This window comes from Argentina silus, assembly GCF_951799395.1.
Source record: "Argentina silus genome assembly, chromosome: 1".
Taxonomy (NCBI): Eukaryota; Metazoa; Chordata; class Actinopteri; order Argentiniformes; family Argentinidae; genus Argentina; species Argentina silus.
In genome coordinates, this window is record NC_139655.1 from 21,550,362 (window position 1) to 21,577,889 (window position 27,528).

The 27,528-nt window shown below is 42.0% G+C and overlaps 2 protein-coding genes across 5 annotated transcripts; one reads left to right on the forward strand and one right to left on the reverse strand.

Annotated features, from left to right (window-relative positions):
* Positions 1 to 288: 288 nt before the first annotated feature.
* Positions 289 to 11,017, reverse strand: tnk1 (tyrosine kinase, non-receptor, 1). 3 transcript variants are annotated; one of them, XM_083665505.1, is made up of 14 exons: positions 10,771 to 11,017; positions 8,001 to 8,167; positions 7,156 to 7,226; positions 6,815 to 7,003; positions 6,418 to 6,570; positions 5,909 to 6,186; positions 5,592 to 5,718; positions 4,821 to 4,967; positions 4,624 to 4,718; positions 3,931 to 4,149; positions 3,518 to 3,591; positions 1,286 to 1,788; positions 1,101 to 1,196; positions 289 to 759 (listed from the first exon to the last, which is right to left on the reverse strand). In XM_083665505.1, exons 2-14 carry the CDS (start codon positions 8,161 to 8,163, stop codon positions 562 to 564), a joined length of 2,313 nt encoding a protein of 770 aa, XP_083521631.1. In that variant the 5' UTR covers positions 8,164 to 8,167; positions 10,771 to 11,017; the 3' UTR covers positions 289 to 561. The 3 variants fall into 3 exon arrangements, with proteins under 3 accessions (XP_083521631.1, XP_083521632.1, XP_083521630.1); XM_083665506.1 differs by having other exon boundaries at positions 3,518 to 3,588; positions 8,001 to 8,185; XM_083665504.1 differs by having other exon boundaries at positions 8,001 to 8,185; positions 10,771 to 11,016.
* A 1,767-nt stretch (positions 11,018 to 12,784) lies between these two features.
* On the forward strand, positions 12,785 to 26,355 carry trmt44 (tRNA methyltransferase 44 homolog; the record flags this gene model as incomplete). 2 transcript variants are annotated; one of them, XM_083672430.1, is made up of 11 exons in its annotated part: positions 12,785 to 13,130; positions 13,319 to 13,433; positions 13,870 to 14,089; positions 14,188 to 14,256; positions 14,377 to 14,484; positions 14,806 to 14,877; positions 15,613 to 15,719; positions 16,171 to 16,354; positions 16,617 to 16,965; positions 19,383 to 19,499; positions 25,623 to 26,355. In XM_083672430.1, 11 exons carry the CDS (start codon positions 12,785 to 12,787, stop codon positions 25,883 to 25,885), a joined length of 1,950 nt encoding a protein of 649 aa, XP_083528556.1. In that variant the 3' UTR covers positions 25,886 to 26,355. The 2 variants fall into 2 exon arrangements, with proteins under 2 accessions (XP_083528556.1, XP_083528557.1); XM_083672431.1 differs by lacking the exons at positions 12,785 to 13,130; positions 13,319 to 13,433 and adding an exon at positions 13,582 to 13,679.
* Between the last annotated feature and the right edge of the window lie 1,173 nt (positions 26,356 to 27,528).

Consider the following 27,528-nt stretch of genomic DNA (forward strand, 5'->3'; position numbering starts at 1 on the left):
ATCCATCCCACAATAGGTTGATTCTGAAACCCTGCTGCCCTAGCCCTAGTTGCCACCACCAAAAGCAAGCACCTTAATATACTAATTCAAACAACTAAGTAATGACAGTAATTCACCTCCAATCAAAGAGGTTAATGAGCCTAAGAAAAACAAGGCAACGAGGAGTGACTGCAAATTTGTATCACTTCCACTGTCCAGGATAGGAAATTGCATCACTCTGTATTATCCTCTTGACTTTCAACATCCAAGCTCATAAACCAACATGCACACATCTTTAAGCAACACAAATTCAGTTTGTATCCAATTTATTCAACAAACAGAATCAATCCTAGTACAATATTTACAATTGTATCATGATAAAAAAATTGCAGCAGAGAAGATGTGGTTGTCTGTCACTTCATTAAAAAAAAGAATGTAAACAGAACTCTTAAAAATCATAAAATAGTCTTTTGGAGGATTATAATGTCTTTTTAGGTCCACCATTGATATGGTTCATTCATATTATCCTCCTCCATCCATCTCCTTTTTCAGGAGTCTGAACGTGTCCCTCCATGCATTCTCTCATACTCCTCGTCTTTCCAAGGCAGCAGGGGATGCCTCCCTCTCTCCATCCCTCCTCTCCCTCTCTCCTCCAGCTCTCTCCTCTCGTACCAGTCTGATAAGATAGCGGCTGGCTAGCTGTAGGTCCCATTGGTATTTGGACAGAATCCTGTGGCAGTCCTCACGAGAGCACAGGCTCAGAGAGTAAAGCTGGTCCATCTGAGACCATGAAGAGAAGGAGAGAGAGAAGGAGAGGAATAAGCACCATTGGATTTACAGGACTCACAGGGAAAGGGTGGTGGTAAAGAAGGGTGGAATAAGCTAATTTGACCACTTACAAATGTCACTCTACAATAAAGTTTTGTTTTTTTACCATATGAACTGGTTCTTCACCATAAAAACATTAAGTGCTATCGTAAATTGTATAAATTGCAACGCCCCCTTAATAAACTTGAGCATCATTTCAAATATCATAACTGCATTTTGCACTGTTGATCAGTGAGCCTGTACTGTATGTATTCATTACACAAATAATTTATTGCTTATCTTAATTGTCTAACCTTGAGCTGTTGCTCTGCCCTTATTGGGTTCCACTCATTGCGACGAAGTGCATTCCGAACCTCCTCAATGGTCACTCCATGCACCGCCTCCATGACCTGACCAATCAGAACAAATTACCTTAGCATAACATAACATGCATCAAGTTAAGAATTCAAAACCATATGAAACCTTTGGTATGACATACCTGGGCTATGACGGCGTCCCTGGTATGCTGTACTTGAGGTGGGTACCTCTCCCTCTCTCTGTCCCTCTCTCTCTCTCTCTCATTTTCTCGATCCCTCTCTTTATCCCCGTAGTCATCCAGCTGGGGGGTAGAGCGTGCCATGTGGGCCATCTTAGACAGGTTGCCGACCACCTGTGTCTGCTGAGGCTGAGGCTGAGGCTGGGGGATTTGTAGCATCTGTTGCTGCTGTGGATGTGGAGGCCAGGACGTGCCTAGGGTTGGATTTACCGTGGGCCTCCGATCGCGGATCATCATTTGGGCCTTGAAACGCTTGAGGTTGGGTGGGGGTGGACGTGGTGGGGGGACTATGCTGGCTTCGCTGAACCTGCGGGGGTCCTGCATCACCATGCTCCGAGGGACCATGGTGTTGGGGATGGGTCGGTGGGGGTTCACCCTGCCCCCTCCAACAGTCTGAGCCCTGCCCTGTGGCCCACTCAGGACCGATTCCAGACTCCGAGACATGCCTGGGGACAGAGGAACACTGATCTAGCCTTTTGCCCACAAAAAGTATAGAACACACCATATATTTACAGAAGTCAGTGTGGTTGTCACATTCAATATTAAACTTGTGACCCTTGTCTCTCAAGGCTAGCACTCTAAAGGGCTTTTCACACTGCAGTTTCTTAGCATAGCTATCCTAGCTTACCCTCGATTCACACATGCATTTGGTATCCCTGTGTTTAGTGTTAACTCTAGGCTAACTCACACTTGTGCACTGAAGCCCTAGGTTAACTAAAATAACCAAACCAACATGCAACCATTCTAGCCATGCAAGTTGCTAGTGCACTGATGGGACGGAAACCAACACATTACAGACAAGACGAAACATACTGGGCAAAATAAAGGACAAGGAGACATAAAATGTATTGGATATTTGAGCCTTTTTTCCTTGTATCTTGTAACAACTAGTGAACTGTTTGCAGCTAACCATGACAACAAATTTAACAATTATAACAAGTTATAATGCTAGCAGTAGACAGGGAACAGTGGACAGGGAAGAATGCTATTCATCGACTACAGCTCAATACCATTGTCCCCTCCAAGCTCATCATCAAGCTCAGGGACCTGGGTCTCAACACCTCCCTATGTAACTGGATCCTGGACTTCCTGACGGGCAGACCCCAGGTGGTGAAGGTAGGCAGCATCACCTCATCCACTCTGACTCTCAACACAGGGGCTCCCCAGGGCTGTGTGCTCAGCCCTCTACTGTACTCCTTGTTCACCCATGACTGTGTGGCCACACACAGCTCCAACTCCAACTCCATCATAAAGTTTGCTGATGACACCACTGTGGTTGGCTTGATCACCAAAAACCTAGTCAGCCTACAGGGATGAGGTAAGAGTCCTGGCGGACTAGTGTGAGGACAACAACCTCTCCCTGAACATCAGCAAAACTAAGGAGCTGATCGTGGACTTCAGGAGGAAGAAGGGGGGGGGAACCACGCCCCCATCTACATCGGTGGGGCTGCAGTGGAGAGAGTCAGCAGCTTCAAGTTCCTTGGTCCACATCACCGAGGACTTAACATGGTCACACCACTCCCACGCTGTGATCAAGTCCCCTGTTTTTCCTCAGGTGGCTGAGGAAATTTTGTATGGACCCCCAGATCCTTACAAACTTTTACAGATGCACCACAGAGAGTATCCTGACCGGCTGTATCACCGTATCAGCTGCACCGCCCTCGACCGTGAGATTTTTCAGAGGATGGTGAAAACGGCCGAGTACATCACAGGTCGCAAGCTACCAGCCATTCAGGACCTCTACTCAGAGGAAGGCTGGGAAGATCATCAGGGACCCCAGCCACCCCCTGTTCTCTCTGCTACCTTCTGGAAAAAGGTACCGTAGCATCCAGACCCAGTCCAACAGGCTTCGGAACAGTTACTACCCACAGGCCATAAGACCGCTCAACCGTTACCCCCCTGAACTCGACCTCTATAATACCACCCCCCTTGATCAGAAGACATCTGACATTATTGCACTAGTACTATTGTCACTTTATTGTCACTTTTTATTACTTATTATTGAATTGTTGATTGTTGCTGATTGCTGTTGTTGAGCGTGGAGCAAGATCACAAAGCATTGTCAATTACAACTGTATGCGATATAAGTGACAAATACAATTTGATTTGATTTATTAGTCATGTCATTAATAATCAATTGGTATTGGAATGTTACGGTCCTCTGTAAGGACTTACCTGCCATTTTCTGTAAATTGGAACCCTCCTTCTCCCTCTCTCTGTTTGGTGGGCCACTCCTCCAGTTTCCACTGCTGGAGAGGTCAGAATCCACAGGTAAACACAAAGTTGTCAAGCAAACTGGGGACATACTATAGAATGTACACAGACAGAGGCCAAAAGGTCAGAATGCAGTCATGATATATCCATGGGTTTAGATTGGTATACCTCATGCAGTTACACTGCATCATTGTGGGAGAGTTTAAAACATGATGGCAGCTGAATACATATGCATGCTGGTTAAGAAGCTATTATTAGCGTTGATGAATGCAGTTCCAGCCTGGTGCCCAAGCATCATTTAGCTCGGTGTCCATCTGATGCTAATTCTAATCCTTGTCAAATCCCTATCAAAGCCTTCTCAAAAGCTCACTGACTCTTCGAGGCGCTCTGGGGTTCCCCAGCTGCGGTCGGGGTGGAGGTCTCCGTGCCCTGTGTGCTGCAGACTGCCCCTCAGAGGGCCAGAGATGTGGCTGGTGGGAGGGACAGGGCCAAGGCTGGTGGGGGCAGAGAGGGAGGGCGCAGCCAAGGTTGGGGGGAACCAGCCCACTCTGAAGGTCCTCTGGTTCTGGCCTTTCCACTCACATAGCTCCATGCTACAGGGAAGAGTCATAGTCAAATTAGAGCTTCCCAACATTGGTTTTACGGCATTAAGGAGAGTCCTATTGTAGTTATTATTGTTTGTCTTTGGAACCTTTTATAGTATGTTTCAATGATCAAAGTTTACACACACAAAGATCCAACCAAGGTCAGGTGCAGGTGGTGAGAGAGTTTCTATGGGTTAACCCAATCAACATCTCTACATACTTTTCTCTATTCATAAAAAGTGCTGTAAAGTGTTAGCTGTCTAGAGTAACAGCTTGATAACCACAGATGTAATGGATGCCCTATATCTTTTGTCTCTAGCCTCAGATTTGACAGACTACTACCGTGATTAAGATTTAGATTATACCCCCTCCTTTGGAATTACCAAAAGTGGGCAAGAATGTGCAGTTCAAGAGCTCATTGAAGGAACAGAACCTTGCTTTCTATCTGTTGTTTTTAATTTTTCTCCCATCACCCTCTCTCACCCATGGTCTATTACGGTCACCAGGTCGTTGGCCAGTAGGTTGAGTTTTCTAGGCTCATTAAAGTCCCTCACAGCACGAAGCTCCATAGGCTGAGCCTGGAGAGGGAGAAGAGGGATCACAGGCGATATTGAACAACAGAAAAACAGGTAACAGAAGCTTACAGCTCTATTTCACTGCAACTGCTTATGTTTACATACCTCTGCAACTAGAGTGATGAGCTGGGAGAAGGTGGGTCGGTCAGAGGGGGTGCAGATCCAGCACTTCCTCATAACAGCGTAGATCTCCTGAGGACAGTCTGGGGGTCTCTCCATACGCTCGCCCTCTCGCTCCACTCGCCACAGGATCTGAACAGGATCATCCAGAGTTGTGGCGGGTACAATTAAATTACAGAAATATCTATTGTGAGTCATAGAGCTGATAAACTACTGTGAGTGATGGATTAAGTTGAACATCATTTGAGTATGTGCACACACACACACACTAAATCACAATTAAAACAGTAGCAAGTTATCTTATCTTACATTGATTTCCCCTGTTGTTGGTGGTTACACATTTTGATTCATTGGTTTAACATTTATAATGTTTATTTTCAATCTGTAAAAATGTTACTCTGGTGTTTGCCTAGAAGTCCAATGCGCTATCCATTGCGCCACAGAGCCACCTGTTACATGAAGCCAGCAATAATTAAGCAATTGCCCTATAAAAATAAATAAATAAATAAAAAAAACATTGGGCTCTTTTAAGGAGTAACTGAAGACTTTTATTTGGCCTTGCTTTTAATAAGCCAGACCTTTATATTATTTTATTCTATAATTTTGGGCATAGGGTCCCATAATATGTTGAGCCGGCCCTGTATGCGCACGCGCACGTGCACGTGCACGTGCACGCGCGCGCACACACACACACACACACACACACACACACACACACACACACACACACACACACACACACACACACACAGGCACCTGTCTGCCAGACAGTCCCAGCCATGGCTCCTCACAGTAGGTGAACATCTCCCACAGAGTGACCCCAAACATCCACACATCTGAGGAGTGAGAGAAGGAGCCCACACGCAGACTCTCAGGGGCACACCTGGAGGAAGGAGAGAGGGAGTGATGAGAGAGACGACAACTATTATTACAGTCCAACTGATTCATAGAGTTTAAATAACATTTGAGGTCCGTCTATATTATCATTGTCATAAAAATATAAATAAAGAGAGGTCCTTCTACATGTATATCATTATATAAACCTCTCCTCCTTAGCCTCCCACACTCCTCACCAGGCGAAGGGGATGCGTCTGTGTGCTGTCATCATATAGTGGTCTGTCTCCTGGTTCAGGCCCCTCATCAGCCCAAAGTCCCCGATCTTGACCAGCTCCCGAGAAGCCAGCAGGATGTTGCGGGCGGCCAGATCCCTGTGGATGAACCTGCGGCCCTCCAGGTACTCCATGCCCGCCGCAATCTGGGTGGCGAAGAGCCAGAGGCGGGACAGTGGGTACTCGTACTGTCGAGAGCGCAGCGTGTCGTACAGGGAGCCCAGAGATGCCAACTCTGTCACCTGGGGTAGGGAGGAAGAGATTATTCACCCATATCCATGGCTGTGTAATACACTGAGAACAGAAGATATGTTTATCTAAGAGAATACGGAAATAGACCACAGATCAAAAATGTATCATTGCTTTGAACTGAACTGTCCGTTCTACCCCTTCTAACTCTTTTTATATGACCCAGGCATAAAACCCTCAAGAAGTGCAACTAACTTCCAACAGAGAACCTCGGATGGTCTTACCATCTTGAGGGGCTGTGTGAGTACCACTCCGTACAGGCGGATGATGTTGGGGTGGTCCAGGGACTGCATGGTGGTCGCCTCCTGGAGAAAGTCTGTCAGTGTGTCCGTCTGTCTGGACAGGTTACTCCTCAGAGACTTCACTGCCACTGGCAGCTGTCATGGTAAGGAAAAAGAGAGGTAGAGAGGGAGGAATGGCAGAGTGAGACAAAGGGCTTAGTGGCAGAGTGAGACAAAGAGATATATGGAGGTGGTAGGTGCACTGATTGACATAGATGGGTATGGTTTATCTACTGTATGCTGGATCCCCCATGGGGATTCAGCATTCAGACATTTAAAGTCAACTCATGTCCCCTGGAGATAGCATGTGTTTTTCATAGCACCAAGCTCAGACACTCACCACTCGCCCAGTGGGAGTCTGCCACTCTGCTCTCTTCACCACTCCAAAGGACCCAGAGCCCAGCTTCTCCCCAAGTGTAAGCTCGCTGTCTTGGATCAGACAGGTGAGGAAGTGCCCTGTGTCTTGGCCTTGCCCCACCCCCACACTGCCCCACTGGTCACTCCCCTCCGGACCACGCCCACTGAAGACCTGAGAAGCAAACAGATGAATATAACAGGTTAGATTTCCTATGGCGATATGGACAAACATTTTATCTTCATCAATTGATTTACATAATATTTATACATTACAATATTTATACATTACATTCTAGAGGGTGGTAAGAGGTGTGCTTTACTTACCTTGGCCATCCATGACCGTGGTCGCATGTTGGTTTTGTAGCGTTTCACAGCGTCCCATAATCTTCTTTGTCCTATATATGAATAAATAGAAGCATTTGGTTGAAAGGATAAGGCCATAAAGCATATCACTACAAAAAACGATGTTTTAAGTTAGATATTTAGAGCTGTTGAAAGACAGGAAATTTGATTGACCACCATAACTCTAAATCTGACCTATGCACTGACAGGGTTTTCCAGCACACTCCAATCCAACAGTAAGAACTATCTTGGTGATCAAATTCCCAATCTTAGTAGGCTAATTTTGTAACCTGAGGCACCAACCGAGTTAGAGCAGCGGCTAGCTAACGATCCTGGTGGCATTTGTTGTCATAAAAACATTGTATTTAGTATGTATTAGCAGAGACATTTTATCAATTGACTTAACATGGGAAGGTAAAATTGCTAAACTTTAATAAAAATCGCTCCACATCCAAACTTCTAGATATTTCAATGCACTGCTTTATGTTACTACCACATTTAGGGGCATCTAGGGGCCTCTCATTGTAAACAGAGTTGTATTTTTTTTTTTGTTCTTGTGGTGCAAAACATTTGCTATTAAAAAAATGCAACATTTTCAAACAATCTGTTTTAATTAAAAGTCTGTCACCACTCGAGTAGACGTGCCAACGGCTTTGAGAATTATTCAGTATCGGCAGATAAATTATGTTAGACATTACACCCTTTTTCAATGCAATGTCTAAGGCACTCAAAATATAGAGGCACACGGCCGTTTGATTTAATACAGGATAACCCATTCTGCCTAAAACTAATTATGGAGGAATCACAAATAGCCAGAGTGGACTAACCTGGTTTGCTGATGCCGATCTGTTCAAGGTCTGCCTCCTTGACATAAGAAAAGTGCTCTATGCGGGTGATGTTGAGCCCGTCCCTCACACGCAGGTAGAACCTTTCCAACTGGACCTCCACCAGGAGATGGTACAACCACTGAGTGTCCTGGTCCATCAGCATGACCCTATCAGGCAACACAGCACTGAGGGCAGAAGGCAAAGGAGTAGGTCGGGGTTGGGGGCCGGAGACAATAAGAGACCAAAGGAGAGACTTTCCACCATAATGCTTTCATCCTTAAATATCAGTTCATTTGAAGGAGAGGAGAGAGGAAAGGAGGCACTGTAGGACTATTGGGACACAGCCAATGTCTTTGTATCAAAAAAAAAAAAAGAGCTCATTAGGTTACAGAATCCCAGCAATGAAACCAAGCGAGTGCACAATTCCATCAAAACACCAAAGCAACAACAATTAGATATGCATGATAGATTTGAGAGTTCATCAGTGTTTTTCAGTGGACGGACATTAGAGAAAGCCCAAGAAATGTAAGTAAAGTTGACTGTGCCTGTATTACAGTATGTGATGTTCACACATGCCTCTACTGGTCATCATGGACACCTAACACGAAGTCAACAGTAAACCCCTTTAGCTCATGTGCTGTCTAGCACTGAGGGGGAGCAAAGGTTGAGCGCTTTCAGTAGCACGCAAACACTTTCAACAGATCCAATAAACAACATGAAAACCATATTAAGAGAAGAAGCTCAAACTGAGTTACAGTGTCAGCTTAAACAAGTTATATCAAGTTTTTGAGTGAAATAATATCCCCCTTGACAACGTGGAACATACTGCATTCAGGGCTCCTCAGAATCCTGAATAAGAGATAATAAGCACTGACACTAACTCTTTCAATGAAACCTACAGCAATGTCATGAACCCAGACATGGAGATGCTATTTTATAAAAATGGTTGGGGGATGTTATACCAGTCTAACAAGATCTGTTTCACTGAGCAATTATGTAAGCACAAGGACAAAAACCAAAAGATGCTTAAACACACCAATACCAAAAACATGCATTGTGTGTATGTATCATTCAATGACACTAACCCTATCTCTTTAAATAAGCCAAAGTGTGGTTGGTGATACTGTTTCACTTTCACTTACAATGCATCCAGGATCAAAGTTTGCAATTCACAATTCCACAGATCCATGAGTCCAAATAACTTAGCTTATACACTGGTCTGTGTACTTCCGTTTCAGGCAATTGCAGCCATAAAATAAGCACTCAATGTGTTATCAACAGGAGTGGAAAGGAGGGAGGAGCATTCTAACGTTCCTTTGTCAACTACCCTGGGAAACTCTAGCAAGTTCTCACATATATGTTGAACATATAACATAGTCATACAACATAAATATTTATATGTATCACCATGATTCCCTATAAATAGGTCCAGAATATTACACAATCAGATATGTTGCTATTCCATCATCCTTTGATTCATTTGTTTTCAGACAGAAAGACATACACAGACAGACTTAAACACAAGAAGAGGCTAGCCTGGGCACGAACTAAATTCTGTCAAAATATATTCCCTAGGACTACTCCCAAGTCCACACCCAAATACATCACATAAGGCACACACTATGGACCAATGCTGAAGTATAGAGCAAGTGCACACTGGGGTCATTTCTCATGCCTTTGCTTTGAGGTCATTTTGCTTTATGTACACATGTAGAAATCTTTAACCCACTCAGCTGCTGAATAATCTATAGGACACAACTGGTGCCTGTGGTGAGGAGATGTATTCATTCAATGTTGTTGACCGGTCACCTATTAAGCTTGAAAGTGGAGAACCAGTACATAGTAGTGTCACTCAGATATTGGGCTTATTTGCCTAGCTAGCCGGACAGTACTGAGAGAGCCTAAGAGAGACTTTGTTTACACTTCAGACCACCTTCTTCTTTTGGGTGCATACATGATCAAATGGAGGATCACCGTTGGACACATGATCCTCGATAAGCAAAACACTAGACACTCCAGCACTAGCAACAGAGGTGTCAACATTACAAAGAAAGAGTTAGACAAAGCACCTCAATCACACAATAAACTTCTCAAACATCTGTCTTTCACTGTTGCAGGCTGCACAGAATTCATGATCTGACTCAAAAACAACACAACCTGTACTGTCTGTCACCATTGTTCTACATCAGTCAACAAAGCGGGTGTGTCTTAAACAATCTCTAACCATGTGATGTTAAGATTTTTTTTCAGGTTAACAGATACAGTAACACCAATTACAGCCAGAACTATTTGTCTATGGGTCTCTGTGGATCAGTATTTGCTCAACATTCCTATTCATACTGACAGGCTTTGAGTCACAAGTTGGAGGGTTGGAGCTAGGATTAGTGTTAAGGCTAGTGCTTTTCACTCCATGAAAGAACTACAGTATTTATCTCTGGGCCTTCTTCTTGAATCAGTGTTTCTTCAACATTCCTAGAATACTGAGGCGCTTACAGCCACAATAGAAACAGAGGACTCAGCTGTGCTTCCAAGCATATGACAATGCAAGTGTAAAAATGAGTGTTAAAATACAAGTATTTTGTGGGATAGGTTAACCTTTAACATGAATTCAAAGAGCCACGCAATAATGAATCAGAGGTTCTTGTCAAAAAAAGGAATTGAAAGCAATAGGCCGACCTGGCACAGGCGGCTAAACAACATGTGCCGTGAAAAACCGTGGTACTGGCTATTAGTAAGTCTGGGAAAGTCGATCCAAAAGTGCTATACTTACTGTCAATAAAGTGACTCACGGTCCACTGGAGCTGCGATCTAACTTATGAACCGAGCGTTCATGTACGTGTGACAAGGAGTAATTCTATTCCCAGAATCGATCGACATATCCACGTAATCCACATCATAAACCATATGTTTTCGATGGGTTCTCCTCATTAAAACAACTATTCAACTATCCATTATAGCCTACACCTTTTTGTGGGTTGTCATATCATGGAATCTTTTTTTAGAGACAGCACTCAACGTTCTTTTCGTGCTACCTGAGAACCTCTCTCCGCCTCTTCCTAGTATTTTTTACTCCACCCCTCTCAATTTTTCACCTGTGCTCTTCATACAGTCGGCTGCTTTACCTGTACGATACACCGCAATAGCCTACTTTGAATCACTAGTTTAAAATACACATGGAGCTCTATTGTCTGCATTTCTGATTACCTGTAAAATGATCATGGTGAATATAGCCGAATAGGCTACATTCATATACATATGGTTCATGGACATTCTGACCAATGTTTTGGGGTGAAAACCCTTTGTGTAATGTAATGTAATGTATGCCATTTAGCTGATGCTTTTATCCAAAGCGACTTACATTGCAGTGAGTGCATATATACACATATTTTATGTATATATGATCCCAGCGGGAACTTGTGTGAACATACCCTCAACATTCCAAACATGAAGTTGAAAGTCTAGTGCAATAAGGTGTAACATTTTGCATCTCAGGATACTTCTGTGTCAAGATCTTTGGATGGTGCCGAAACTCAATGAAGCAATGAATATAAAGAAACTGTAATCGCTCTCTGTCTACCATACCTGTCTGCTCCTGCCCAACCAGTCTAACTAGATTGTTTGCATCTCACGTGGACGCCAATTTCAAAGTAAACCACAGCAACAGTACTGCACCCTCATTGCACCATTCACTTCCTGGTGATGTACAGTATCTTTTACCTCTCTCCCTGGATTACACAATACAATAAAGGGTGAAGTGAGCTCCTATTTAAACAGTATTGGTAACCAGAAGACCATCGTCTTTTAAACATGTAAAATGGTCCTCTTTCATACCAATGATTAACATTGATAGTGACTGACTGATATTTTCTGATATTGTGTGGGGTGAAAAAAGATAATTGCATTGAGAAAATCTGGCATTAGATCATGGTTTTATTAAAATTAGTAGTAGCCTACTTATTGACCAAGGGGAATATATTGAGAAAGATTGACCTCATCTGCCAACATGAACCTAAGTAATTACTCACCTGCTTTCATTTCATTTATTCTATTCTGGGAGATCAGCATAGCTGATAAATGGGCTCCGATTATGTTGTGTGAGAAGGGTTAGCCCTCAACCTGTCCTAAACCCAAGTAATGACAGTCAAAGAGAGGGCAAAAAAGAAGGTCATGGGTGGTGAAGATAAATGAAAAGGAAGTTGAAAAGGCCCTCCATGTCATGAGAGACATTTGGAGATACAGCAGAAATTACATGTGAAGAGAAAGGGAGGCCTGTGACAAAATTAGAAAAGAATCCAATTTTCTCATTATAATAATCCAGATTTGTCATTATTTTGAGGTCTCAAAGTAAGTTCCAAAGTAAACATTTTTAGACCTCAAAATTCTAAGGTAGATGAGTCCACCACACCATCAGTTGTGAAGATCTCTAGCTGTAGGCTTGCTTCAAATCCACATTTATTTTCACCCTCTACTAATAATTGGTTTATCAATAATACGCCATATAGTCTGTGTCTACAGTAGAGTAGACTAGCCCAAAGCGTCCTAAACTCATGCAGGGTATGTGTTGTTAAATAAATAACAACAGCGCACTCTGGTGTCTGATTTTGGAAAAGCATTCGGTCCACTGTTCATAACATCATCAGAGTGCGACAAAAGTTCCGCAGCCTTTATTTTGAAAAACACAAAAAGGTTCCCGGAAGTAATTAATGTAAACACACGTTTGCTCCTTTCACCAGAGAGGGGTTTCATGCATGCCTTGCCTGGTATTTTTTTTATACATTTAAATAATGACGAAATTATCAGAAATAAAGTTTGCAGACAATTGCAAGACTCTTCCGGGAGGATTTTGGTCAGCTATTGATGTATGGATAAAGAAACCTCATGTTGTGAACAAACGTCTATGTGGAGTCAAAGAGACAGAGAGCAAGGATGTGGACATTGAAGAAATTGGACACATTCTTCTAGCCCATGATAAGAATGATGTCTTTGAGTCAAGTGATGTTCTGTCTTTCTTGAAAAGTGGTCTTGAATTTGAGCATGACAAGAAGGGACTGTGGTCTTTTGGTGTAAGGACATACATTCCCAAAGTAAACTGTTATGGGACAACAGTACATAAAGAAATTATACTGAAAGGTAAGGACATGTTGGTAATGTAATGTAAGGTATGTTGATAAGGTAAACTGGGCAGTCACTTAGGCCTAAGCAGGCTATTGCATTGTTTTAGCTGCTTGTCAAGAAAGTACTTCTAGGTCTGGTTGGTCATGTGCAAATGGAAAATTTGCATACAGATGTGATTTTTTGCTGTCCTTTACATTTTTCAGATTTAGGGACTCAAAGAGTGACATTTCTACCTGTTGAAGAGAGCGCAGAAGGGGATGTCTCTCTAAAGAAGAGCAACAGCTATCAGATACAGCTAGCTCAGAGCCATGATGAATGGTAAGTTCTTTTGATTTTCTGGAAAATGGAAGCAGATGTCAGAAAATTTCTGATTCAGGCCCTGTTCAAATACCTATAAAATGCACCTGTACTTCCTCTTTTCCTGTATCACAAATCATACATGACTGGTTTGGTGAAAGTGTGCAAGGGAATTGCTGTCACCTCTCCCTGAAAGGAGGAAGGATGGTGCATTTCTATTTGAATGGGGACAACATTTTGCACATGGATAAGTTCTATTTTGTAAATGTATTATTGCTATTTTGTTAATATTTTGCTATTTTGTATTTGTTAATATTTGCTTATATGTTGTTTTTTTATATTGTTTTTTATGTCCCATGCACCAACCTCACCAAGTCAATTTCCTGTATGTGTAAATATACTTGGCCAAATAAAAGAATTCTGATTCTGATTCTGATAAAGCGCCTAACCTCTTTAGGACACTGGAGTTGCATGCCCTGAAGCCTGATAACTGGTTCTCTGATGGGGTTGCCTACCCAAAGCTACACTGGCTCTCTGGGGAACTGCTTCCCAAACTGGTGCATTGGGCCACAGAGAGCAAGACCAGTGAGTTCAAAAGCACCCTGTCCCTCCTGCCTGTGGAGAAGTATAGCCTCATATATCAGCAGCTGAAGGAGAAGTACAAGGAAATGGTCAAGGTAAAGGGCTGCTTTCAGGTTGCTTATCATGTAGATTTTTCACAGATATATTTTGCATTATTTGTGTTTTGGATTTGCATTTGTGTGTCGTACTCTAGGTGTGGCCTGAGGTCACTGATCCAGAGAAATTTGTCTATGAAGATGTTGCCATTGCTACATATCTTTTGGTAGGTTTGGTTCTGCTGTACAAACTTCTTTAAATAATTTCAAGGAGGACAACTATGTAATTCATTTAATGTGATTGTGAGTAAATAAACATAAAAGTAAAAAAATCTATCAATACACAGGTTCTATGGGATGAGGAGCGAGCAGAGAAGGGTCTCACTGCCAAACAATCCTTTGTGGATCTTGGCTGTGGAAATGGCCTTCTGGTTCACATACTGAGCAATGAAGGGGTATGAACTGCATGTAAATAGTAACACCTGGACTTAGAATTCTTAATGTGGAAAACTGACCTCTGTAACAGAGGTCTTTAATTTTTTAATGTTCAATGCACACTTAATCAATGATACGGCGTAGTCTGGACCTAGGTGAGAGGGTTTAATCTATGTGAATATTATTTAATCAGCAATCGGATGTAGGCCTAACATCCAATCACTGTTCAGGGTGGCTGTAATTGCAATTACACACAGTGATAGGTGGAAAGTGTTGTACCCAACATTGGGCCCACTGATAAAATGATTATGGACTGACCGTCATGCTTTCTTGTGTTGCAGCACCCTGGAAAGGGCATTGATGTGCGGAAAAGGAAGATCTGGGATATGTTTGGCCCCGAAACACATCTAGAGGTGAGAAAGAAAACATGAAACTACCTCCTCCTTGTTGGAAGATGATAGTTTTATTCAGCGTGGAATTGTTACCTCCCTCTCCACTCCCCTTCCCTCACCACTACACGCACGCATGCACGCACGCAGGGAACTCTCCCTTCCATAGCTGTACTTTTCCCTTGCCACTCGGCTTCAATCTTTCATTTGACAGCAAGCTGCTGAATGTACCCTGGCATCCATTATTCACTCTGTTTAGGCCAGGGCGGAAGAGGGTGGCCCATACTTTCAGCTAAGGACTTGGGGTTATTTACGAATGTGTGTTGTTTTTTGTCTACCGTCTTTTGATGTTTAGATGGGACTGTAAAATGAGTAAGTGGTCTAAAAGTCCTGGAGAGGTTTCCCCTTGTGCTAGAGGCAGTCTTTTCAAATTAGTTTTTCATTAGACTACATGATGAAAGGCTGAGAAATGTTGCTGCATATCCCTTTATAAAGTATTGTTCTGAATCAGTAACCCCATCCAAGTTTTTTCATTCAGACCACCCCTCAGCATACAGTACACCCAGACACTAAATGAGTTTCGATAAAGATCACATTATACAGATGTTATCCTCTGCGATATTAAAAGTTGGGGAACAAAGTTTTTCTTCACAACAGCGGTGATGTGTCATGAATGTGTAATGAATGATTCCAAATCAAATTACACCAGCGTGTCTCTGATCTAAGAAGCTCTTGTGCTTTTGGTCTATTCTATTTCAGGAAACTGCAATCACTCCCAGTGATGGCTTCTTATTCCCTGGCGCAGACTGGTTGATTGGAAACCACTCGGACGAGCTCACACCGTGGATCCCTGTCATAGCGGCAAGGCAAGTCATCAGCAGACACAATTTAGCTGAGCTACTCAAGTGCCAGCTGATCTCTCGAATTTTGAAATCAAATTTTTTGGGGGGTTGGGTATGGTATGTGTTTGAGATGTGTTAAAATGACTGTATGTATTTGATATGGCAGCCACCTGATGGCGATGTTGAGCTTGCCTCTTTCCAAAGTTTGAACTTCCCAACAGTTGATGTGCCATGTGCTTTTAATGGTCTTCATCGCCTGTCTTGAAAGACACTGTTGTGTTGACCCATGCCGTACTGTGCTGGCTGAGATCATGATTCCCCATATTACTTAAACCCCATGCTTTGAGACAATTGTGTTTCTTGTGGAGGAGTGGTTCCATGCAGGAAAACACATGATTTTGCCTATACAGATTATGACCAAGGCATATGGTTTTGGGTATTTGGTTCTTTCTGACACTCTCTCCCACTACTATAGGTCTTCATACACTTGTCGGTACTTTGTCCTGCCTTGTTGTTTCTATGACTTCTATGGGAAGTACCAGCGGCGACAATGTAAGAAGTCCCAGTATAAGGAATACATTGACTTCATCTCTGAAGTCAGCACATCCTGTGGGTTTAACACAGAGGAAGACTGCCTGAGAATCCCTTCCACAAAGCGGGTATGCTAACAATGAAACTGGAACCCTACAGGCGTACACATTACCACGTGGGCTAACATACAGTATTACAAGCTAATATGATCAAAAGTGAAAAAACTCCTTTTGTTAAAAGGTTTGCTTGACTCATTTGCATCGTCTCTCAGAATTTAGCAATTTGTTATGCTGTTCTTTTATTTTGAACAGCACTACAACCTATAAGTTGTGACCTGTGATTATTCTGTTCATGGCACCACTCACCATGATTTAAACTCTTACTCTACAGGTGTGTCTGGTGGGGAAGTCAAGGAACTACAAGCTGCCAGACGAGCCACAGGCAGAAGAGAGCAGAGCTCATTATATAAAGGGTCGTCAGGGCTGCTCCGGGGTCACAGTTCAAGGGTTAAATGTCAAGGGGAAAGATGGGAGCCACCATGATGACACAGAGACTGACAGGAGTGAAGGGACCAACTGGGGAGTTGGGTTCCAGCCTCGAGAGAGGATCGAGATAATTCGGAACTGCGCCGCTCTCCCCCGGGATTTTGTAGATGGTGTTGTCCTACGGGTGGCTAATACTCTGCTGGGGTTGACTAAGGACGAAGAAAAAGAAATCCCCACTGCCTGGAATCAAGGGGGTAAAAAACAATCACAATCTGCATTATAAAGCACAGGAGAGTCTCTTCTTCCAAACACAATAATGTCCTGTTTGTCTACATTTACATGTACTGTTATTGAAATTATATTAGGTTAAGGAATAAGAAGTGCATACATACTCGTAGACTGATCTTAGATGCAATAGTATTATGGTGAACATTGGGTTTCTTGATTTTGACAATAATCAAATGGGTGTACAGTATACAGTGATTCAACCTTGTGAACTGGACAGCTAAATGTCCCATGTCACACATCAGTACCATACCCCTCTCTTTGGGGACCCTTTTGCTTTTCCTCACTTCCCCAAGGTGGTGGGTCCTCATGCCCTTAACTGCCCCCCCCCCTCACCCACCCAACCCTCCTATCGCTCTCTCAGTGCCAATAGGAAACCTCTTGTGGTGCAGGGCGATCCTGCTTTGAACCCTGTCAGTGTTTCATCTTCCGCCAGCCACTTCCTGTAGCTCACTGAGCAGAGACCACCGCACACACAAATCCTGCCCCCGCCTCTCCTTTATCACCACACACACACACACACACACACACACACACACACACACACACACACACACACACACACACACACACACACACACACACACACACACACACCACCACCACCTCCACCACAGTGCGATGGATGAGATAAGGAGATGAAGTCTACTCTGATTAAAAAGGAAAAATCTCTAGAGAGAGAGAGCAGTAGAGACTGTAACCCAGGATGGAGATGACTAGATGAATAATGCATTTTAATCCTGATTTATGGATGAGTATGTATTTGTGTTGAGGTAGTCCCACCAGTTATCTTATGGTGCTCTACTTTAAAGAGTGAGGGTACATTCAGCTTAAACCAGGGCAGCTTGTAAGGACAGTGGCTAACTAATGAGTCTCAAAGTGCATCTCTATACTGTGAGCTGTATCACTCAATAGATAAGCTAAGAAATTAACTCATGCAAGTTTGAAAGGAACACAAGAACACTGATGTTTTTGTCAGCCATTCTCAGCCGATTACTAATTTATGAGCATTGTATATTCTATTAGAAGGACCTTTGGGTGCATAGGTTCTGATGCACTCAGCCAGGTTACAAAGGACTTAAAGATAATAAAACACTGCTTTTGTTAAGCAGTCATCTACTACCTGCTATCAATCATTTGTTAGCTAAGCATCAAGCTAGGGGACATTAAGCATACAGTATATAAAGGCAAGCCATTAATGACAGCCTGAGTCTGGTCCATGTCCAGACTGCATTCACATTGTCTATACCCCTGTTATTCCATTCATCTCTGTTAGCAGTATGGTCTCGAAAGGCCAACTCTAAAAGTTGTATTGATATTATATTAAGGCCCTGAGCTCTCTGGCATCTCTGATTTGAGACTGCTGTCTGGCCAGTTTTCACACTTTGGCACACTTCCTCTTGCTATAGTAGCCTTGATCTTGTTTAGCCAACTAATTTATAACACATACCGATCTGTGTACCTGGCTATCGCTACTACCAGGCTGGAGAAGTCTAGTCTCTTGAATGTTTGCATGTTTTGGAACTGTAACAGGATCTGTATGTACCGTAGATGAGCCTGTATTGTATTGTGAGTTTTACATCTTAGATAAATGGTAACACTTTTTGTCACTAGTATTTACCTAGCATTTACTCTGAAATTGGGCAAATAGGCCACTTAAACATAGAATAGAACTAAACAGAGCAAAGCAGAGTTTAAAAGGAAGTGGTCTTGATGATTGATTGAAAAGTATTGTACTTGAAACATGATTTGTTGATGATGATGTCATGATGTTTTGCCACAGTAGGAAAATCACAATGAGGTGTACACAATATTTTGTTTGTGAACAAAGATAACAAAGAGCATAAAAGAGCTATGGTGGAGTTTCACTCCAATAAACCAAAAAGAAAAAATTTGATTATTATTTATATGACCCAAATGTCAACCCAGATTGAATTCTCCACTGCGCAAGCCAGAAATACCTCAATCTTCATGAAATGGAACTCAAAGGTTGGCTGCTGTGAACTTGGCTGTGGCAACACGACTAGTTTTGGCAATGCAAAGGCATTATCTAAGTTAGTAGAACTAGCCATACTCATTTTTAATATCTCCTTCTATCCCTCTCACTCTTAGTATCTGGAATTACAGTGCCAGTGGTGAATTGTAGTACGCTAGTGACAATGACTCAGACATTAAAATGGCTGCTTGGAACTCAGCTCTGGTTGTTATGACAACATGTTGGACTGGGTTTAATTGAGCCCTGACTGACACAGAGAGGAACTATGAGAACTTTTCTCTTAACCCCTTTCTCAACCTACTCTCCAACCTCCTCTCTCCCCATTCTCACCCTCCACTGTTTATTTTTCATCTCAAATTCCACTTGTCTCATCCTCTGTTTCCTCCCCAGGCAGTCTGTCTGTTAGAGAAGTAGCTGAGCTGTTGGAGCAGGAGACTCTCCAGGTGCTGAAGAAGGAGTGTGGAGGTCTGCAGACTCTGCTGAAGAACAACCACCAGGTGTTTAGAGGTACAGTACAGCCCCTCCAAGTCTAAGCCCATTGGCCTAATGGTGATGCTATAACAAGTGTTTTTTTCCAGCTTTGAAAAAGGCCATATCTCCCACACCTTATGACCTAGAGTCACCACATTTGGTACATAGGTCCCTCTCATCATGATGACCATTATGGTCTGCAATGATGGATTCTCTGCCATTTAGAATTTTGGTGAAAAACACCTAAAACACTAAAGCTTTTACAGTTCTTGACCTATCTGCACCATACATGTTATGTATCAATGGACTGACGTGCTCACAGGATCCATTTTGTTTACCTTTTGAACAAACAATATAGCCGCTACAGTATTAACCAATTAATTGTCCAGGGGGTGTGCTCACATAAATAGTTATTAGACAATCAATCCTATCATGACGAAACTTGGTACACAGGTCTATTAGGCTCTCAGGGTCATACCCTTAAAGCCACATGCAAATCAACCAAAAGGGGGAACTATGAATGCCATATTTTTTTATCTCTTGATGTGGTTCACCAAATGTCATGACATTTGGCTACTTTTCTAAACATAGTTGGACAATGTTTCTGCAATATGCTGATCAATAAATTACAGGGTTAGTTAATGATTTCAACAATCCTATCTGATTTACCACTAGCCAAATCTCCTTTCAATCCATATAGACAAAACAGCAGTAGCCTCTTCGTTGCATTTACTAGAAATGCTAGTGCATGTCAATGGGGTCCAAAACCATCACTCATGAAGTAACCCTTTAATCTACAGATTAAAACATGTACACTCCTCGAATGACAGATCCCTTACCAAGGTCTTGGAGTACAGAAACTAAAGGCCGTTTTACCAATACCATCACCACTAGTAGTTGACTGATCTCCCATCGAGCCAACTGGAGGCTGGGAGATGAAAGTGCAGTCCAACCGACTGACCAGCCAAACCACCGTTTTTCTCAAACAAAAAGCCTGCCGAGATAAAATGCTGATGAGAAGTATCACTTGTCTAATTTTTCTCAGTAATGAGACAAGAGTCTGACAACTTGCTTAGGTAGGCAGGAAGAGGACTTTCCACGCTTCAGAGCGTTCACTGTTTTCCAGAATCGGAGATAGCATTTAGAAAGTAGCTTGATTTAGCTTTCTTAAAGCAGAATTTTACCCTGTAATCCAGTGGATTTGTTGTTTTCATTATTCAATATAGTAGACACATTCACAAAATGATCTCTGAGTCAAGATATCTCGCTTTGAATGCCTTGATCAGTCCTGATGTTCCAAATTGCCCATTTGAGTCAATTCCTACAACTCCCAAGATTCCCCTCTCCCTCCCAGGTGAGGGCCTTCTGTTGAACAGAGCTAGAGCTAGCGCGTGCTGCTCTCTGGGAATCACTGGCATAGTAGAGCAGGGTCAGTGTGCAAAAACTCTCCTCTGACATATTTTAACACGGTATGAGAGTTTTTTATAACGTAAACACAGACCTTGCTTTTTTGATAGCGATGATGCAGCTACACAGGAAATGATGATAGTTTCAGATGGATGCATTCTGGATTGACCATAAATATATATAAATATGTATTTTGGGTAAACTTCCCCTTTTAATTGTTCTAGTGCATATATTTCTCAGTTGTCTGAAAATCTGCCAATCAGCTACTGAATCAGTTTTTCTAGATTTGGCCCAGGCCTGGTTTCTCATCAAAAGGAGATCTGAAAGTTCTGTGGAATATCAAGAATTAGTTCTATATTTAATTCTAAGGCGTTTAAACATAGATGAGTAAAGTTCTAGAGCCAATTCAGCGTCAGTATGTAGCTGATAGAGGGAAGATCAGAGTAATACATATCATGAAGAAATGCCTGGGGAAAGAAATGTTTAAAATGTCTTATAATTATACAAGTATTTTTTTGGGGGGTATCTCTCATACTGTACATGCAATATGGCAGTGATCACTGATGTTATTGGCGAAGACCCCACTCGACAAGTAGTAGTTTGTTAAAAATAGGTCAATCAGCAAAGAGTTTGCTGGGTTTTTTACATTAATCTGTGTAGGTTTGGTAATTAGTAATTAATACAATTGTTAAGTCAATACAAATATTCTTCAAATTATCAGAGGCCGAGGGTAGCCAATCTAGGTTAAAATCCCCTAGAACAACCAGCTTAGCAAAGGTCTTAAATACTCAGACATAGTACCAAGAGCATCTGCCAAGGCAGTAGGCAGGTGGTAATTCCCAGCAACAATTAAATGTATATTTTGGCTTATGGCCATATCAACAACCAACATATATCACATTTCTTGGGAACAGTAATATATTGTTTTTTTCACATACAGTGCCCTGCATAAGTAATGAGACAGTGAAGCATGCTTTCTTCTTTTTGCTCTATAATCCAAAAGTGTGGATTTGAAATGAAACAATTACTATGAGGCTAAAGTAGATATTCTCTGCTTTTGTCTCTTGGCTTGACAAGGGTTTCTGGTTAGTCAGGTGTGTTCCATCACATAATGTGTGCAGGCATAAGAGAGCTGTCAATGTCTAGTATTGATTCTAAGATGTGCGTTTGCCTTTGGAGTCTGCTATTGTTGTCTGTCAACATGAGGACCAAATGAGGTCAATGAAAGTCAAGCAAGCCATTATTAGGCTGAAAATCTGAAAAACTATCAGAAACATAGACAAAACCTTAGGCTTGACAAAATCAACATTTTAAAAAGCAGTCGCAAATGGGCTGGTAGTTCAAGGACGACTTCTACAGTGGATGACCGCAGAATGCTCACCATAATTAAGAAAAACCCAAAACAACAGATCAGGAACACTGTCAAGGAGGTAGACGTGAAGGTGTCAGAGACTACCATCCACATAATACGCCGAACTACAGATGCTTCACTGCAAGGTGCAAACCACTAGTCATCCTCAAAAAGCATGGTCAGGTTATAGTTTCTAAACAGCCTGCAGAGGTCTGAAAAGGGGTCTTGTGGACAGATAAGACTAATATTATCATGTACCAGAGTGATTGCAAGACAACGGTTTGGAGGAAAAGGATCTGCCTGAGATTTACAGCATACCACCTTATCTGTGAAACATGATGGAGGGCCTGTTATGGTTTGGGCATGTATAGCTGCCACTCAAACTGGCTAACTTGTCTTAATTGATGATGTAGCTGCTGATGGCATATTCTGAATTATACAGGAACATCTTTTCTGCTCGAGTACAAGCAAATGCCCCCAAATTCATTTGATGTCACTCAATCATACAGTAAGACAATGACCCCAAACATACATCCATAGCAACTAGGGAGTTTTTCAGGGCCAACAAGTGGGAAGTTCTTGACTGTGTTCTTGACGGATACAGTACAGGCTTGGCAGAACATCACCAGAAAAGATACCCAGCATCTGGTGGGGTTCAAAGTGTTGCAGACTTCAGGCAGTTATTGCATGCAAAGGATTGTTGACCAAATACTAAACATGAGTACTTAATTTGGACATTGTATGAATCTGCTCCATTACTTTTGGTGCACTTAAATAGGGGGACTAAGGGGAGGAGTGCTCAGCGTAAGTACTGGGACAGTGAAGCATTTTTTTCTTCTTTTGGCTCTATACTGCTATATAATTACTATGAGGTAAAGTAGCTACTGTCAGGTTTTATTTAAGGGTATTTTTGTACAGATTGGTTTTACCATTCAGAAATGACAACAAATTACAAAAAAAATACAAAAAAGGTACAAAATCAAAATCAACATTTTAAAAAGCAGTCGCAAATGGGCTGGTAGTTCAAGGACGACTTCTACAGTGGATGACCGCAGAATGCTCACCATAATTAAGAAAAACCCAAAACAACAGATCAGGAACACTGTCAAGGAGGTAGACGTGAAGGTGTCAGAGACTACCATCCACATAATACGCCGAACTACAGATGCTTCACTGCAAGGTGCAAACCACTAGTCATCCTCAAAAAGCATGGTCAGGTTATAGTTTCTAAACAGCCTGCAGAGGTCTGGAACATTGGTACATTGATTTTGTTGATACCTTTTTTGTATTTTTTTGTAATTTGTTGTCATTTCTGAATGGTAAAACCAATCTGTACAAAAATACCCTTAAATAAAACCTGACAGTAGCTACTTTACCTCATAGTAATTATATAGCAGTATAGAGCCAAAAGAAGAAAAAAATGTTTCACTGTCCCAGTACTTACGCTGAGCACTCCTCCCCTTTTTCAGTCTATCATACCTGAATATATTGTAACCATCAATTTCAATGTCCTTATCTGAGACTGAACTGTTTAACCAAGTCTCTGAGAGAACTAGGATATCAGGGCTTCTGTCCTGTATCTAGATACAGTAGGCTGGAGTTTAGAAGTTGGTCGCCGGTGTGACATTTTATTTCAGGTCATTCACCTTAGCAAAACAACCACCAGGAGGCATTGTTGAGCATAATGGATATACTTAAAGTGTGTTGTAGTGTGTTTACAAACATACCGCCTGATGAATTATGTGAAGAGTAGTTTATGACAATTTGGAAAAGGACAAATTATTGTCTGGTCGGAGAAAATCGAAATGATGTCCTTGGATAAACCTTAATTTAGAACAAGTCATGTCTTCATGGACACTTCGTAAAATTATGTCGGAACATAAGTATTTATAAGTCTCTCTGTCTTAACTCACTCCTTAATATACCGATAACAACTTATGCTCTGATAGTCTAGATTTCATACTAGTTAGGCTACTCCTAAAGCCTATATGCGATCACTTTGTGTAGTAGTGTGCGTTGGCATAGGCTCTCGCTAGATTGTAGTGCAGGTTTGGATGAGTTGGGATTGATATACTGACAAATATATGCAACGCTCTCATGATCAGAGCTATTTATCGAGTCCAGACGGGTGCACTCGGGTGAATCAGCTGTAGGCCTTGTGTCATTTATCGGAGACCCGATCATTTCATGCTTTCACTCGCACTAACCACTCCGATATTCTCCCATCAACCGGAAAAAAACCGGGGGGAAGGTGAGGGGGGAATTAAATGTCTGTGTGTGCTTGCTTGAGCTCCGCTTACAACAAGCTCAAAACGTTTCCGATTAACAAACAAAATAGCAATACAAAACAAATGTATTATTATTATTATTATTATTATTGCATTGTGTGAATGAGAAAGCTGCCCTTGCTGAAAATGTGGACGCTATTATGACTGATAATGATAAAACTGTAGGTTACTATTCTATCCAGTCTTAATCCCACTGAAACCCAACGTCCTTACTCCTGTCTCGCATGAACATTCCTAACTTCTTTCTGTAATCAATATGTTACATTATTAAAGCCGACTCGTGCTTATTCATGTCAGACAGCACTAACCCTAACCCGAACATTTCCCCCTGTTTCTCTGCGCTGTGAGAGAATACGTGATGATGGTATGAGAGTAGATAGGAGTTGGTCCCATTGCTTGGTCCTTGTTAAAGTAACCTGATATTTAAACCATTTCCACTCTTCATCTCTGTAATTCATAAGATGCTATAATAAACTAGATTTTGCCAATCTGTGTGATAAGGCAAGCTGATAAGGCGAACCAATCTCTTTTCAAACATCCTTCACAGCTCTTGTCAACACCTTGTGGTGGCTTTCAGCAGCACTTCACATCGTGTGTCTACTGCAGCAGCGGCATTGAGGTATACCCCTCTGCGATTTAATTGAATTCTTGGGAAGGCTTGAATAATGTTAAGCTGTGATCCATGAATGGTGAAATAGCAAATTGGCTGACTCAGCACATGGAGTAAACAACACAGAAATGATGGTGTTCTGCTTTAGAAAAATAACCAGAGAGACAATTTAGCTTCATGAGTGCCCTCAGAAGTTTAGTAAAATTGTAGCAAGGCTGGTGGTTTTGGTAGCATACATGCCCTGTCTGTAACTCTTAACATGCTCTCGGACTGATCTTAGCAGATGGAGAGATGCATACTGTGCAGGTAACTTTATGCTGCTATTTCTCGATTTCACGATTGTGGATGGTGCCTTTAATCTGAAAAACTATTCATGTGACACACTCTCTCTCGAGGCTTGCTCTAATAGGACTGGGCCTATTTTTAATAGTATAATGTAAAACATTTATTAATCTCTCAGTCTTCTTCTCTTCTCTTCTTTCTCTATGTGCCCAAACACTCAGTGGAAGGTGGCATGGTCCATATCCGGGACTGGCGGGCACAGACACAGAGACCCAGAGGGCAGGGTACCAGAGCAGATGCCAAGCGCAAGCCCTTACCTCCTGGTGCTCTGAAGACACGGACCTGCTGGTTCCATGCTTACCATCCTCATGGATGCCCCCTACAGACCGAGGAGTGTGCCTTCGCCCATGGGCTTGATGACCTACGACCTTCCACCAGACCACTCAAGAAAATGAAGAACTCCTTCCACTCAACACCCAATTGACTTTGGACCTTTTATTGTCATGTTTTTGTTCTACTTCACTGCTTTTGATTTAAGGAATATGCCAAGTGTGTTATGATGTGATGGTAATGAACGCCTGTGACTTACCATAGATATAGTGATCTAGTGGTCATAGTCATCTGCTTGTGAGAACGTTGAATTACATCTGTGATCAAATGTGCTGTATAAGTTTGATTTGATTTGTGATACAGTGTTCATGGTTGGTATGCCATTGACGTATTTTTCATTTTATGCCCTACATCTGTAGGCTGTTTATCGATTGTAACAGACTGGAGAGAGAGGAGACAACAGTTTTATTTATTTTTAAAAATAAATATTTTTTGATTTTTGTCTCATGCCTTTGACCTTTGAGATCTAAAGGTTGTAAATTACAGAACATTTTGGTGTCAGTAGCAGAACATGCTCTGCTTTTCCACTTTGTGTTCCAACTGGATCAAAATAAAATAAACATCTCAAACGTAAAGATTTCATGAAACTAACTTCTTAAAAAATCTACTCCCACAGGAGTGCTTTGAGGTCTAAAATAGGGCACAAGGAAGGACATTGGAACTTCACAGTGTAAATGTTAGTGGCATGAATTATTTGTTTATTAGCATTGAGGGGGTGTCCGTGTGTTGCATGCTGTGTCCCTATGTTCCCTTCAACGTTCCTTTACCCCCTATGACTGTGACTCTGTGGCTCAAATGTCACATAGAGACAGTATGGGCCACCCAGGGACAGCCATGGGGTCACGAGAGGAGGCTGCTGCACGGGGTCTCAGAGAGGACCATGAGTGGAGTCTTGAGTGTCTATAGGCTTGTCAGTTATGTCATGTGACTGTGTACTCTACGCAGCTGTTGGTCTTATTACTGGCCTGGGTGTTTCTGCAGATGTATCTGCTTTTAGCCAATTTTTTTTTTTGTCTTTGGAGTGATTCACAATGAATAGCTTTTTTAAAGATTTTTAAAACATTAGAGAGATTACACTCAGATGTGTATTGTTATGTCAATGTAAATACAAAAAACACAGAGACACAAAAATAGTTTTCAATAAACTCCCTCATTCATGGAGGAACCACAGACTAAGATCAATGTCTGTGAATGTTGTTATTTCCCCAGCCATCATTATTGGGATCATGCAGAGGTGGCTTTGTAGTGTTTGTTCTCTTCCTGAGGGTGAAAATCCATATCCTGGTTCAAAGGGCCATCCTGAAGATAGTTTCAGATTAGCAGGTTGGATGCTCCCATATTCTTTTGAGGCCAATGGCTATGTCTTTGAATATAAATGAAGTTAAACAATTGACTGGTGACCATTGGGTCAAGATGAATAGAGCCCAATACTGTAAATCATATTGCATTGAAGATACATTGGGTGACATTTTACAGGTGGGTGAAGGGCTAGTCAGGAGATTTGACCACAAATGATAAGAGATGTATGACAGCTGATTTAGAAATGTTGATACACCTACTGTATGAGTGGGCTTTAATAAGGTGAGCAAGCTATGCCACAGCAGAGCATCTCTCTCCCTCTCCTCTCTCTCCTTCCTTCCCTTCTCCATGCACCAGGCAGAAATAAATAAATTAAAAGCCAAGAATCTCCAGGTCTATGAGGATCCAAACAGCCAATCAACCTGCTGCCCCACATTT